The sequence below is a fragment of the Cydia strobilella genome, chromosome 3 (genome assembly GCF_947568885.1).
Source record: "Cydia strobilella chromosome 3, ilCydStro3.1, whole genome shotgun sequence".
Classification (NCBI taxonomy): Eukaryota; Metazoa; Arthropoda; class Insecta; order Lepidoptera; family Tortricidae; genus Cydia; species Cydia strobilella.
The window spans coordinates 14,868,141-14,884,159 of record NC_086043.1 but is presented as its reverse complement, the minus strand read 5'-3'; the positions used below and the strand labels follow the sequence as shown (position 1 = coordinate 14,884,159).

The 16,019-nt window shown below is 38.7% G+C and overlaps 1 protein-coding gene across 3 annotated transcripts in view; it reads right to left on the bottom strand.

Moving 5' to 3' along the window:
- LOC134755975 (histone-lysine N-methyltransferase, H3 lysine-79 specific) overlaps positions 1 to 16,019 on the bottom strand; it is a 72,346-nt gene that overhangs the window by 44,195 nt on the left and 12,132 nt on the right. For all 3 annotated transcript variants that reach the window (XM_063692701.1, XM_063692702.1, XM_063692700.1), the window contains exon 3: positions 2,911 to 3,049. In XM_063692701.1, coding sequence (XP_063548771.1) covers positions 2,911 to 3,049 — 139 coding nt within the window. The remainder of the gene's footprint in view (positions 1 to 2,910; positions 3,050 to 16,019) is intronic.

Below are 16,019 nucleotides of genomic sequence, written 5' to 3'. Positions count from 1 at the left end.
CATACAATTTTTCTAACTTAAATAATATTTTGTTGTAATTGTAAACAATAAATGTAATTAGCGTATTTTAAATTAATTAATAGCATATTTAAATTAAGTAAATTAATTTATTAGCGTAATATTTACAAAGAAACGTAAAAAAAAGTTGTTTAATAATTTAATTTTTATTTTGACATTTTAGGTCTCCTTAAACGCAGCCATACTTGTCTATGCAATTTAAAAAGTTTTGTACAAATATTTCACAAAGCATAATTATGCGGTTCTGTATTGTGTATAAATTTATAAATACTTAGTTTTTAATCAATAACTTTATAATAACAAATAAGTGATATCAGTCTTCATAGTGTTCTTCCGAAGATTTGGTTCAAAGGGGTAACCGCTAATTTGTTACCAGAAAAATCTACAAAAATAATGTACTTGATTTTCATTGTATCATTTTAGGTGTTTGCTGCTGTCTTTGAAAAGATATTAGGTACATAATTATGAGCTGTAGGTATTTTAATTTGTCAGTACAGTCACGTCTGATAATATCGATACGGACAAAGTGCCAGAAGTATGTACCTACCTATACTAAGGTCGTGTATACATATTTTTAGCACTTTGTCCGTATCGATCTTTGCTTAAAATAATAATGTTTTGAAACCTAATGTATGTATGTAATTTCCTCATAGGTGACGTGAAAAGCAGTATGTGTCACATGGTAGCAAAATTATTTTCACCTTGGGCGTTAACACTTGAATCCCTCACTACGCTCAGGATTCTATGTTAGAATCCCTCGCTACGCTCAGGATTCTATTGTAGAATCCTTCGCTTCGTTTAGGATTCAATTGTACGCCCTCGCCGTAAATATGTCATTTTGCTCCCTTGTGACACAATCTACTATTTCACCACACCAGCTGGTAAAAGCTCTCTTGATTGTTCAAAAACTGATGAGAAAGTTGCATTTTATTCACATGTGTGGCAAAGTTATCAAATGCAAATGTTGAGTTGTTACATTAAATGTTGGCTGGTAGAATAGACTTTTAAATGGTGATTTTGAATGATAAATATTTAATAAAATTCATTTTGAATTGATTTGTTTTGATATTTTACAGTCACTATTTTCCTTGCGTTGGTGTGGTGAAATAGTTATTTGTGCAACAAGGGAGGAAAGTTGGTTTTTCTTGCGAGGGACTCAAAAACACGAGATGTAAAATAACTTTGCTCTCGTGTTGCACACATAATTTTTCACCTCAGTAGTGAGAACATATTAAAGGTTAAAATGTATTTCGAATTACACAGAATAAACAGAAAAAAAAAGTATTATTATATGTACGATACGATAATATACGATACGATACGATACGATACGATACGGGACCGGACCGGACAAGACCGTACCGTACCGTACCGTACCATAAAAAAATTAATAAAAGTATGAAGTTCATGGCCTTCACTAAATTAAAAAGCTACATTGTGTCACTCCCTGGAGTGAGGAAAGTCGCACTTTCCTCACTCCAGGGAGTGACGAAAGTAGGCTTGTTCGAGCTGCTGAGGTGAAAAATGTTGTGTTTCACTCGGTGGCAAAATTAGTTTAACCCTCGTGCCTTGAAACCCTCGCAACGCTCAAAATTTCACTTTTCCAACCACTCGCTCCGCTCGTGGTTCAATTTTGGAATCTTCCGCTTGCTCAGGTATCTAATATTAGCACGAGAGGTTAAACAACAATTTTGCCCCCTTGTAAAACAAATAACTGTTCTATTGTTAGTTTTCGTCTTTATTTCAACGACACAAAGGTTCAAAGGTAGCAGAGTTTAGATTTCCGCGAGTGTAAATAAGACGAACACTTGCGACGTATGTAGGTCAAGCAAGCGTCAGCTCGGGGCGAACCCACGCCCTATTCGGGAGCTTTTCACTTTCGATGGCTGCCGCGGTTTCAGTGCGAGAATGCGAGACGAGAGTAGCTTGCTAACGCCTGAAATATGAATTGAGTGGAATGCGGGAGGGTGCAGGGGCGAGTTCGGCCATTGGGACAACTTCTGCGCGGAGGTCAGACCGCGGATGACGCAACGCAACCCACAACACAGCCGTCATATAACTACCTACCTGCACCAAATAACGCCCGTTTAGTCTAGTAATAAACCTGTCACGAGTGCTAGTTCAATATACCTCTTACCTAACATGTAGCATTGTAGCTTGTTTGGCAATAAAGAAAACCGGCCAAGTGCGAGTCGGACTCGCGCACGAAGGGTTCCGTACCATTACGCAAAATACAGCAAAAAAAAATCGTTTGTTGTATGGAAGCCCCGCTTAGATATTTATTTTATTCTGTTTTTAGTATTTGTTGTTATAGCGGCAACAGAAATTTATCATCTGTGAAAATTTAACTGCCTATTAGCTATCACGGTTCATGAGATACAGCCTGGTGACAGACGGACAGACAGACAGACTGACAGCGGACTCTTAGTAATAGGGCCCCGTTTTTACCCTTTGGGTACGGAACCCTAATAAATGATGATGTTAATGAATAAATACAATCGAAAATTGATATAGATCTCGTATACTGAAGAAAAAGTAGTCCTGCTACGCAAGGAAGCAAGCACGAATATTGCATATACACATACATACATACTTTGGTGTCCAAGTGCCCTAGCGCTGTCAGAAATGCCGGTTCGATCCCGACTTTAGGCATACGAGTAGATGTTTACCTTTTCTTTAGTTAATGAAATTTATGACTGACAAAAATATTCAATAAGACTGTGTTTATAACATTTAAAACCTTCGCGCTGTGAACACATATTAAATCACACCACCACCTCACCTTAATCACCTGTGTCGAAACGTCGGTAAATAAAAGTAACAAAATAAATTCGCGATAGACCCGATTGTAAATGTGATTTAATAAGAATGTGTTTAATAAAAAATAATTACCAATGCGACGACAGAGTCGATGGCGCGGTTGTAGCGGTCGCAGAGAGCTCGCATGCTCTCGTACGAGTGGGTATCGTAGTCGCTCAGGATGTTGTTCTCGAGGGCGGCCTTCATGTCCGGAACCTCGTCGCATACCCACCTGTACAAACAAATGTTCTATGTATATTCATATACCTTAACACAATGTGGTGGAGTGGAGGAGAGAGATAGGTGTTTTAAACTAACGAGGCACGAGGAAGCAAAGCGCCATAGCCCAGGCCGTAGTTCCCTTTCCAACGAGTCAATGCTTTATGACCAATATCTACGGTGACATAATTCAAGAGGTTCTTCATGTATCTGTATTTCAACTTTACTGTCCTTCTAACATCAAACTAATGAAGGTGGTCCTTAGTACCAATTCTTAGGTTAAAACATAAATAAATAAATTTCTCTTTTTCTTTTTTTTCGAGTGCATGGGACGTCAAAATTTACAGAATACCTGATTTGTCCGGGTGTCGTGTCGCCGTCGACGGATACGTCTGGGAACTCTGGGAGGACATCATCATCGTCATCATCAAATACCTACTTAATTATAAATATATACAACTAGCTTTTGCCCGCGACTTCGTCTGCGTGGACTTAGTAACCGCAGCTAGAGTAAGAATAGAGCATGGATAAAGTGTAATAGCAATCATGCAATTTGAGCATATGCTTAATTGCTTATGTACAAATTATCAGGCACCTCATTAATTATTTCAATTCCACCCAACTTTCGACCCTCTTAAGGGATGATTTTCGGGATAAAAACTATCCTATGTACTTCTCCGGGACTCAAACTATCTCTATGCCAAATTTCAACTAAATCGGTTGTGAAGAGTAACACACAGACAGACAGACAGACTTTCGCATTTATAATATTAGTATGGATATATCTATTACGTATAATGGCATAGACAGAGCCATTCTTCTAGACTGTGCGTTGTTTTATATATGCCTTAACCTTTTCGACGCCGTGTCTACTTTTCGACGCCGTGTCAAACACAAAAGCAGTCATCCAGACGCCACGTCACCGAAGTGTCAAAACTGAAATTGAACTTTTTGCATATGCATTAGGTCTATGTTAATTGCTCTGTGGTCTATGACCGATTAATCGGTCTTTGGCGTTGAACCTACGGTTCGTATATATCGGTCATTGGCGTCCAAAAGGTTAATCAAATCGGCTCGAAGTCAACGACCGTCTGTGACAGGGAAACAAAGCGATTGGCCTATTCTACAGATTTTTTTTTAGATAATTTGATATTAATTTATGATATAAACAAGACACGTTGGTCCAAGCGAATGTTGGGCCAACTAGACGGCTTTCGGTTCCGAAATAATGGCGATAAATTAAAGTACACACAAAATTAAGATTCGTCAATCTATGCGTCCAAAGTTAAAACAGCCGTTTTTGTTTTGAGTTCATAGATCGACGAATCCAGCATACATAAAAACTAGTTTGATGTAGGTATTCATAAGGTACTTAAATACAAAATACAGTGCGTAGCGGCCTCCTTTTTAGGGTCCCGTAGCCAAATGGCAAAAAACGGAACCCTTATGGTCGTCATGTCTGTCTGTCCGTCCGTATGTCACAGCCACTTTTTTCCGAAACTATAAGAACTATACTGTTGAAACTTGGTATATAGATGTATTGTGTGAACCGCATTAAGGTTTTCACACAAGAATAGAAAAAAAAAACAATAAATTTTGGGGGTTCCCGAAAATTTAGGTAATAAAGGCTATTAAGGGAAAAGGTCAAAGGTTCCAGTAGTATTTTTACAGTATTTAAAATTACAAGCCAAAAACTGCCTATATGTATATACATAGTACGTAAACCTAAGAAAAACACATAAAACTGATTGATAAGAGACAAAAATTTAGACAAGACTATTTCTGGAGCACAGAAATAAATGTTTTTTTTTTATTATTTTTTTACAGTGTAATTTTTTGTACTGTACATACATCATGAAATAAAACTATGAAAACGGATTATATCGCGTATATTGAGTTTATAATACAACCCTTTCCAGCGTTCGTGGTCAACGGGTGACTGAGGAAAAACTACAAAGTGCAAATATACCCACATACTAAAATTAAGGAGCCATCAGACACTAAACTTTAAGGCTGGTTGTACATGCATAATCGGTTCATAAGGCTAGTTATACAATACAACTATTTTTCAAGTAAAGATATGTATACGCCGATAAAAACTACGCCGGCGCCAACCCTACACCACGGACCCGAGACCGGCAACAAACTCGGCGGGACACATCTTTTCAAAACATATTATACTCAGGATGTCCAACATCATCCAACACTAAGGTCTCACAGTCTGTCTCGCTTGCTCCTTTATCAGATGGACTACAGGAGTCGTAGCACGGTACGCTTATCACCATGCCTGTCACGTTCTAACAAGTACGTGAGTGCGAAAGTGACGGACTTAGTGATAGGGGAAACCATGCTGCGCGGGCAGGATTCCAAGTCGGTGGTAGAGAAAAGCCATCTTCCCTATTAAAGTTTGGATATTTCTTAATCTCAATGGCCTCGCGCAGCATTCTGGGTATGTATCGCTTCTCCTTAGCAAGAACCAGAGGCTTATCAAACTTGATTGAGTGATTGGCATTATCCATGACATAACATGCTCACAGATTGCAGACCTAGGTCGACGGTCCTTGACATCAGCTATGTGTTCCTTCACCCGAGTGGAAATGCTCCGTTTCGTCTGCCCGACCAGGGACCGGCCCGCTATCCCTTATCGGGGTTTTATAAGGGTATTGCATAAGGCTTAACTCACCATACCCTTTGCCAGACGAAACCCTTTGTTTTGCTTTTAAAAACCCTTAAATATATAAAGCTACCACATTTGAGTAATCGGTAGCCCAAATACCCTTACAAAACCCTTATCATCCGCTCACCAACACCTTGCATATTGCTTATAAGGGTTAGCCTTATAAAGGGCTTCACTTTTAGCATATAAGCGTGCTAATTTAAGTCGTCTACCTTGTTCATAAAGCACACATTACTTCGAATCCGAGCGATCGTCGGCGGCGACGGCGGCGTTCTTTGACTAGGCACGTATTTTCTTTCCTTTTCATACACTACCGTAGATATATACTAATCCTGTCTCTTTCACGCAAAGGGAAACCTTTATAAAAAGCGCTTAAAGATAAGGGTAACCCTTATTAAGGGCTAGCCTTATTTTTGGTTAGCTTTTCGGTAAGGGTTAGTCAAAGGTAGGGGTATTAATGGGCTTGCAGTTCAAAAGGGAAAGTCTTTCAATGTGTTAGCCGTGTTTAAGTGTCGCCCATTGAAAGGGTTTTATCGCGGAAAGGGTTGTCCGGTCCCTGTGCCCGACATATGATAGGCCACACTCACAGTCCAGCCTGTACACTCCTACATATACATACATATTTGTGACGTTTTCAATCAAAAGGTACCACATTGTCGCTTACCATAAGGACGTAAATTGCTTGTATCTTTATTCGAAAAACCTGTCAGAGCGTCCTTATGGCAAGCGACAATGTGGTACCTTTTTGCTTGATAACGACACATTCATAATTCATAATAATTCATAATTCCTTCTCATATTTAAGCCCCTGGCAAGCAGGGACCGGCCCGCTATCCCTTATCGGGGTTTTATAAGGGTATTGCATAAGGCTTAACTCACCATACCCTTTGCCAGACGAAACCCTTTGTTTTGCTTTTAAAAACCCTTATATAAAGCTACCACATTTGAGTAATCGGTAGCCCAAATACCCTTACAAAACCCTTATCATCCGCTCACCAACACCTTGCATATTGCTTATAAAGGTTAGCCTTATAAAGGGCTTCCCTTTTAGCATATAAGCGTGCTAATTTAAGTCATCTACCTTGTTCATAAAGCACACATTACTTCGAATCCGAGCGATCGTCGGCGGCGACGGCGGCGTTCTTTGACTAGGCACGTATTTTCTTTCCTTTTCATACACTACCGTAGATATATACTAATCCTGTCTCTTTCACGCAAAGGGAAACCTTTATAAAAAGCGCTTAAAGATAAGGGTAACCCTTATTAAGAGCTAGCTTTATTTTTGGTTAGCTTTTCGGTAAGGGTTAGTCAAAGGTAAGGGTATGAATGGGCTTGCAGGTCAAAAGGGAAAGTCTTTTAATGTGTTAGCCGTGTTTAAGTGTCGCCCATTGAAAGGGTTTTATCGCGGAAAGGGTTGTCCGGTCCCTGCTGGCAAGGCAAGTGAAGATAATTAATTGAATGCAAGTTCTTGAACAGTCTAAGTGGGGCTTTATAGGATTCCCAAACTCGCACGGTTACCTTGATTAAAAACATTTTATTTTGTTTAAAGATAATACTGCGGAATATAAAGTCACTTACTCCAAGTCGTGTATTTTAAAAATGTATAAGGCAAAGTATTCGTTATTGGTATTCAAGTCACCTAAGATAAGATTAGTTTGGGCGATTGGGATCGAGGACACTATCAAGGTCGGACCGGGCGAGCGCCGAGCCGGTCGCGAAGAGGTCACGAAGACCTTCTTCTAAACGCTAACACCGAACAAAACTGGTTTCCTGTCTGTTTCCGAACTGGGATAATAATTGAGCAGAATATCTGCACCGTTTAGAAAACGTAGGAAGTAGGTATTATAAATACGCCTGTAGAGTCTGTAGGCACAAGTTGACTGTCCAAGTTATACCAATTAAATGGATTTTATCTTGGGTAGTCAGGAAGTCTCTCCAATCCTCTGACAGAGGTTTTTCTATGGGAAACAAATTTCTGTAAAAATGGCAAATACACAAAAGTAGAAATTTCACGTAACTCCTCACCTCACCTCAAAGTGAATTCAAATAAAAAAAATGAAATATTGAACAAAAGGCAATTTAATAAGGTATTAATTAGCTCATCAAACTTAAAGAAAAAACTGGTCCAGTGCGAGTCGGACTCGCCGACCGAGGGTTCCGTACTTTTTAGTATTTGTTGTTATAGCGGCAACAGAAATACATCATTTGTGAAAATTTTAACTGTCTAGCAGTCACGGTTCTTCATGAGATACAGCCTGGTGACAGACAGACGGACAGAGGAGTCTTAGTAATAGGGTCCCGTTTTTACCCTTTGGGTACGGAACCCTAAAAACTATGTTTATGAGAAACACCTCATAAATTCTCTCAGAAGACGCTGTTCAAAAAGTGTTAGGAGATGTAATATAAAAGGCGAAAACTTGAATTCGCCCTTTTATTTTAATAAGACCGTGATTCGCCCAATTGTAACCTACGGATGCGAAGCGTGGAAACTGACACTCAAGGAAGAAAATATGCTGGTAGTGGCCGAGAGGAATAAGATCCTCCGTAAGATACTGGGCTCCAAAAAAGGACCAGATGGAAGCTAGACAGTTCTTAGGAACCGTGAAATTAAAGATCTAGTGGCTGAACCTAACATCATGGAGGAGACTAAAGCTTACAGACTCCGTTGGTTGAGCCATCTTGAGAGAATGGATGAAGATCGGAACGTGAAAAGAGCATACCTGGGCCGCCCAGCAGGAAGACGTCCTATGAGTCTATCGGACGCCCCAGTAGGCAGAGCACATGACTGACGCGACAGTATCTCGCCGCGAGATAGACTACCCGTCTCATACTAACTGTATGAATTAAAGGGGGACGGGTAGTCTATTTCGCGGCGAGATACTCTCGCGCCAATCATGTGCTAGCCCGGCAGGTATCGCTGGTGCGACATAGTGTAGGCGGATCTGCGCGAACTTCGAGCACAAAATAACTAATAGTACTCTTCGAGTCACCAATTGGCGAGAGGTGAGAAAAGTGGCAATGTCTTGTGTCGGAGGCCAAGACTCATTTTGGGTCACTGAGCCAACGGAGTAAGTACGAGTAAGTAAGTAAAAATTATCACAAAATATAATGAAAAATCCACATAATGTGCTGTCACTTTTTTTCCGAACCACTCTTTATAGCTCGGTATTTTACGATATATTTTGGTATATTACGTCTCTCTCACAATGTAGGCGCTACACAGAGAACGATATATATTTTGGTATCGTTGGCGTGAATATTATACTAATAGGGACAACAAAACTCTAACCCCTTGGTATCTATAACACGTCTCAAACTATCCAAAAACCTGCGTCTTAAAAGTGCAAGCACGCCGAACTCATTCATATTCAGGGTGCGAAAGAAAAATACGGTTGTACTTGTATCTATCCTACTCAGTCCATAAGGATCTTAGAAAAAATAAAGTTCTAAAGAACGTAAACCCAGAGAAAATAGGAGAAACGCACAGTTGAGGACTGCTAACCATCTAAGTGGTGACACTGGTGAAAATGGAAATGTTGTCGCGTAGAGGATGGCGGAAAGAAGAGGCAGCAGGGATTAATCCGAATTCCGAACAATTCCTTCGAGCACTCCCCGTTATACATGCGATAGAAAATGAAAAGGCGAGGGTACATCGATTCCTGGTTCTTGATTTTTCCGTTACCAGTTCCATACCCAAAGGGTAAAACCGGGACGGGACCCCATTACTAAGACTCCGCTGTCCGTCTGTCTGTTAAAAAACAAGTGCAAATTAGGACTCCTAATTGCTAATTAAAATGAGATCTTAATGATGCCTCGGGTCTTTGACCCAATCAAATCCAAACGCTAACATCTTCAAGGTTATCTTGTAATAGTAGGTATTTCTAGTTCAACCCATCCATATTCCGAGGGGCGTCTGCTCTCGAAAACGTTTGACCTCGTTTCGTCTCCACAGCTGCATGCTCTTGTTTTGAGTTACAAATATTATGGGTTAGTAGGTTGCATACGTGCGTACATATCGTAGGTACATACCTACACTATACCTACTATCTTAATGACATTTAAAAAACAGCCGATGAAAATTTATAACTTATAAATACCTTCTGTTCGGATAGAATTAAAAATTATATACCTATTTTTTAGTTACCTATTCACAATCACGATAGCTACGTAACGTAAGATCTACCTATAACTAAAATACAGGTGATTAGCAGGTAGGCAAGGCATCAAGCTATTCGCATTGTGGGTGTGGTTACGTGATTAGGAGATGGCACACGTTCACTAACCACAAGTATTATAGACCTTATACCTATTACCTACCTATCTCTTGGTAATCAGATGCTCGGCTCACAAATGCTCAGTTTTTTTGCTCCTGTCAATTGTACCCCCTGATAAATACGACGGTCTAGCCTATCTCTTCATTGACGCTGTCAACACTATACTCAACACTTCCCAGCAAATGAGACAAGTGTCAAACGTTGCCGGTCTGTTGTTTTTTACTACGCATTTTCACAGTCAATTAATCGCCAAACGCCAAATTTATTTTTTGATGTGTGCAAACCAAAAAACTGTACTGTTTAATAAGTACTTCAATACCGTAGTCCTGCCTGTGTCTCTTGTATACATTGTATTGTAGTTAGATAGAAAAGATACATAATGTATAGAGTTTGTAGGTCGGACGCGGGCAGTAGGGCGACACAGCACCAGTTGTTTGTACTCATACCTACCTAATCGGCGCGAAACGCCTCGGTCATTGCCCCCACGTCCTTCACGGTTTACACACGCACGTCATATCGGTCATTACGAAGTAGCTATAGGTTTTATCCACTCGACAGATAAATTCGATAATGATAATGTATTCAAAGCAAGTTAATTCAGCAATGTAAAGTATAATTCACATAGAATGGGTACATAATTACTTGTGGTTAAAAAAACATTTTTCACATCACCTATTCGAAAAGGAAATATTTCTTCCCTGCTAGGAGGGACCAAAGTGGCACTTTTCTGTTCAAGGACATTTTGTTGCCAGTATGAAATATTGACACAAAGACATATGAAATTAGTATGCATATAATCGATTACAATTTCTTTATAACCGATTACGTGCATACAATTTTTCTAACTTAAATAATATTTTGTAAACAATAAATGTAATTAGCGTATTTCAAATTAATTAATAGCATACTTAAATTAAGTAAGTTAATTAATTAGCGTAATATTTACATAGAAACGTAAAAAAACTTTAGTGATTCGCATTCAAATTGGACCGTTAAATAGAACCGACAAGCTAAAACACGAGCTCGACTATCGTACGACCGAGTAAAATATATGATATGGCAAGGAATATTAGTAGTTGCGGCCTGAAGACGAAAAGTTTAAAGGCTCGGCCAAACACAAGGGGCGCGACCGCCGCCCATAGTCTAACCCGGTCGTATAAAAATACCGCAAATCGATGTTGGAATGAACCGTTTGGCACACACATACTAGAGGTCAAAACAAAATTTTTGCCCGCAGTTCCTAAAAAAATTTCGCTGCCCCCCCCGTCCCCCCAGTGGTAAAACATTTTTTTTTTGTATGGAAAAAAATACCAAAACCTATCGTGTGTGCTATCATACGAAAGGGCTTTTTGAGGCGATTCTAAAAATATATCACATCATTACATTTCGGGCATTTTTTTTTTAAATTAAAACAAACAGAATTTTCGAAACATACCAAGTTTGGGCTCCTCCAGACACGATATGGCTGATTTTTTTTGTACAATATACCACAAACGATACGTAACAAACTTGGTATGTTTCAAAAGTTCTTTTCTCCATACAAAAAAAATAATGTTTTACCACTCCGCAGCGAAATTTTTTTAGGAACTGCGGGTCAAAAATTTTGTTTTGGCCTCTAGTATGTGTGTGCCAAACGGCTAACCTGTACATCGATTTGCGGTATTTTTATACGAACGGGTTAGACTATACCAGTGAAAAGCCCAGTTATCCTACTATATAGAATAGTAAACTTGTCAAACACTTTTCTTTTATAACTGTTAAAAAAAAAATTGTGAGCAGCGGTGTACCTGCGTTATAAAAGCGGTATGCAGCTTTTTAGATCGATAGTGGGACCATATTTTTGACCTTAAAGTTATGATAATTCAAAAGAAGGAAAAGTGATGCTTATATGGCAGGGGACATGTTTTTAAGCATATTTGTAATATATGACGAAAAGTTAGAACGAGCGTTAGGTATAAATTAGGTATTTATATATTTTTATTGATGCTTTTTGAATATTGAATTAAAGTGCAAAGTTTAAGCTTCATCGTTTAAATTATGTATGACGCTTTAAACTGTTACATTTTTCGAAAAAAAATTAAAGTGCTTCTTTGTCAAACTAAAATTAGCTTATTATTTTGTCGATATTGAATTAAAGTTTTAAAAATCCACAATAATATCTCTAAATTCTTAAGTTAATAGACAAAGCCGAAAAATTAGAAAAATAGGATTGCTGCTTAAATTTTAATATGCGTTTTTTGTCCTGTAAGGTCCAATATTGAATTAAAGTCTATAAAGATAAATTTCATACTATAAAATAATATATGCAACCATATTATGAAAAGTAAGAAATTTCTGGGTGTAGCTTCCATTGTTATAGCCAAATCTATTTAAAAAGGCGCGAAATTCATACATACGCCGCGCTGGTTCGTTAAGGTGACTGTCCATTTGTAACTGCCGCTGCACTGCAGTTGCGACGTTACGCGGTGCCGCACTACTGTAGCAGCACGACTGCGGCTGTTGCGGCGTGCAGTCGCGACAGCGTTCGTTGATGGCTTGTCAATGTCAAGTCATATAATGTCAGACGTACAAATAAAATACTAATTTACTTTTGTATTTTTTACGTGAAGAAGCGAGTGACGATAATGCTACATGCTACATGAAAAAGAAGACCAGTTTGCCTTTCTACAATAGTCAGAGTCCGACGAAGGCAGCTACGCAATATTAATAAAAAATCTGATATTTAATGGTGATCCTTTATTCAGATAATATTGCCGATTAAATGAAAAGCAATTCAACATTGAATGAGACTTAATAATTGACGAAATACAATCAAATTACTCAAATAAAATTAATGCAGACGAAAAATTATTCTTAACATTAAGGTAAGTTCACAATGTGAAATTTTCTTCCCCATCCTCTTGCCTAAATGCGTGACCACCAGGTGACCACCGCACACAGCAATCCGATGCGATGAATAAAATTATTTGTAAGAGCTATAAGTAATTGCGCAATTTACACTTCACATTGTCAAGTTTCCTATTTGAAACTGAAACACAAATTAAAATCCCTCTTGTGTTGCAGGTGTCCATGGGCGGCACGGCACTCTTTATGATATGACCGTGCATCCATATGAAACTTGACGGGCGAGACAAGAAATCCTTTATGAAGAAAGCTATGGCCCTCACCTTGGCCGATAGAAAGAACTTCAAATAAATTAATTTGAATAATAAATGGTTTCCTCGTGTTGGTGTGATGAAAAATTGCGTGTTGCACTGTAACAAAGTTTGTTTAACCCTCATGCCTTAAGACCCCCGCAACTGTCAATATTCTAAATTTTAAACCATTCGCTTCTCTCGTGGTTTAATTTTGTATCCTTTCGTATGTTTGGATATCAATATATTACCAGGAGGTATTAAACAATATCTTTGCTCCTTGTAATAAAAATTAATGATTGCTTCGTTTATTTAGCTCAGGAATGGCTTTGCAAATTTTGCAATGACAAAATTAGAAAGTGTCGCCATAAACGACATTATATAATATGATATGACGACTAGAGTTGCCAGGAATATTCGGCAACTATTCGGCCACTTTGCCGATTATTCGGTATTCTTTTTGCCTCTCTATCGCTCGTGCCCTGTCGAGCTTATAGCTATCCTCGCAAAACTACGAAAAAATAAAAGAACAGTTTATTTAATGAATTTATCATGAAATGATAAAAAAATCACGTAGGAAAATATAGCTTGGCCAGGATTAGGGAATATTATAATATTACTGTCGGGAAAACGTTAAAATCACCATATTACGTGCACTCGATATCGTCATTATAACTGCCAGAGCGCCACTAACACAATCTGAGGGTCTATCGCAAACAAAGATGAAAATCGAAATTTCGTTATGTAACATCTCTGTCACTCTTGCATATTCGAGCGATAAAGAGGCAGATAGCGAAATTTCGGATTCGCGTTTTCCGGTAGGTCCTCTGTAAACAAACCGCCTTGATGCATCAATGTCATATTTTGTTATCTCTGAAAACTTGTCAAAAACCTATTAAAGGTACAGTATGTATACTACAGTAGGTTAGTATGTATACGTGTATGTAGTGGGTACAGTGTGTTACTCTATGGTTTACTAAAAAGGCTAGTCCTGCACTCTGGTGGCAGAACATTGCAGTAATATCCCCTTTTGTCTTAGGCTAGTATACTAGTACTTAAAGGAAATGGATGAGTAGATTTTTGTTTTTTCTTATTTACTGACAAATTGGGACACTATTTCCCCTCTGCCGAGGTACAAGATCAATTGTGCATGCATACAACTAGCGCGGTGCGTGTTGTACACAATTATTGTGTACAACACACACGTTACCTAACTGGCTCTGTGATATGGCTCAATATAGATTAGAAAAAAAGTTTACAGTAGGGACAGTCGCCATCAGATATATCGGAGCGACCGAGGAGCTAAAAATATCTGAACACTCTAGCGCCTTGACAATAAAGGCGTGTTCAGATATTTGTGAGCTCCTGGGCCGAACCGATATATCTGCGATATATGGCGACTGTACCATCGGGGTTGTATATCCTTGGGTGTAATAAGCTCCTTATTAGAACGTAGTGGTTATATCCTCTTTGCTTAGAACTACTCATATCTGTGACCCAAAGAAATTTCAGTGCAGGTGACAGATTTGACGTGCGGTCTGCAGCCGCAGTTGCAATAATACACTAAATACGCAAAAATGGCCATGCTACGTGCAGTCGGCCTTGTCATTAATTTTACTATGGAAATTGACAATAACACCGACGTGTCGGAGCAGTAGTGCAGCTGCGGTCGGGAAAACGTTAAAATCACCATATTACGTGCAGTCGATATCGTCATTCATTTTACTATGGAAATTGACAATAACACCGACGCGTTCAGGCCGCTGCAGTAGTGTCGGAGCAGTAACGCAGCTGCGGTTGGAAATGGACAGTCACCTTTAAGGTGCCGGCGCGGCACGCGGGAGCCTATCGTAGCATTCGTAGCCTACCTATCTATCAATACCTATAGGTACCTCGCCCGGTCGCCCCACCCCCCGCTCAGCTTCGTAAGCGCTGCTTGTCTTTTCTTATCATTCATTAGTTTGTTTACCGTGCACAAATTAGATGCCGATATTACGTGAAATTAATGTAATAAAATTTTCGTTCCCCTTTAAAAAACAATTTTAATACACAAAAACACAATAAGAAAAAAAAGAACTTTACACGGCTGTATTTCCTAAGCCGCGCCTCGTAGCGCAAAAACAATCAAATTTTCGTTCCACTTTAAGAAACCCTTAATTAATATAGGTATTAAAAAAAACACAAAAAATCTTTATAAGGCTGTATCTCCTGAACCGTGGGTCGTAGCGCAAAATAATAAAAATTTCGGTTAACTTAATTAACATTTAAAAAGAAAAGGAGTTACAGCCGTGTAAATATTTTTTTTTTTCGGTTTTTTTCTTTTTGTTTTTTCTTATATTAAAAAAGGGTTACTTAGAGGGGAAAGAAAATTTTACTATTTTTGCGCTCCGACGCAAGATTTAGGAGATACAGCCCAATAAAAAGATTGTTTTCTTTGTTTTTTTTTTCTTTTTTCATTGTGTTTTTTGTATGTTACTTAGAGGCTTCTGATAAAAAAATGTACGCACGTACGCACGTACTGAACGCACGGTTCAGGAGATACAGCCTTATAAAGATTTTTTCGGTTTTTTTTTTTGTATTAATTGAGGGTTTCTTAAAGTGGAACGAAAATTTGATGATTGTTTTTGTGCTACGACGCGCGGTTTAGGAGATACAGCCGTGTAAAGATTTTTTTTTTCTTTTTGTGTTTCATTGTACGACCGGTCTGGCCTAGTGGGTGACCCTGCCTGTGAAGCCGTTGGTCCTGGGTTCGAATTCCGGTAAGGGCATTTATTTGTGTGATGAACACAGATATTTGTTCCTGAGTCATGGGTGTTTTCTATGTATTTATGTATTTGTATATTATATGTATCGTTGTCTGAGTACCCATAACACAAGCCTTCTTGAGCTTACTGTGGG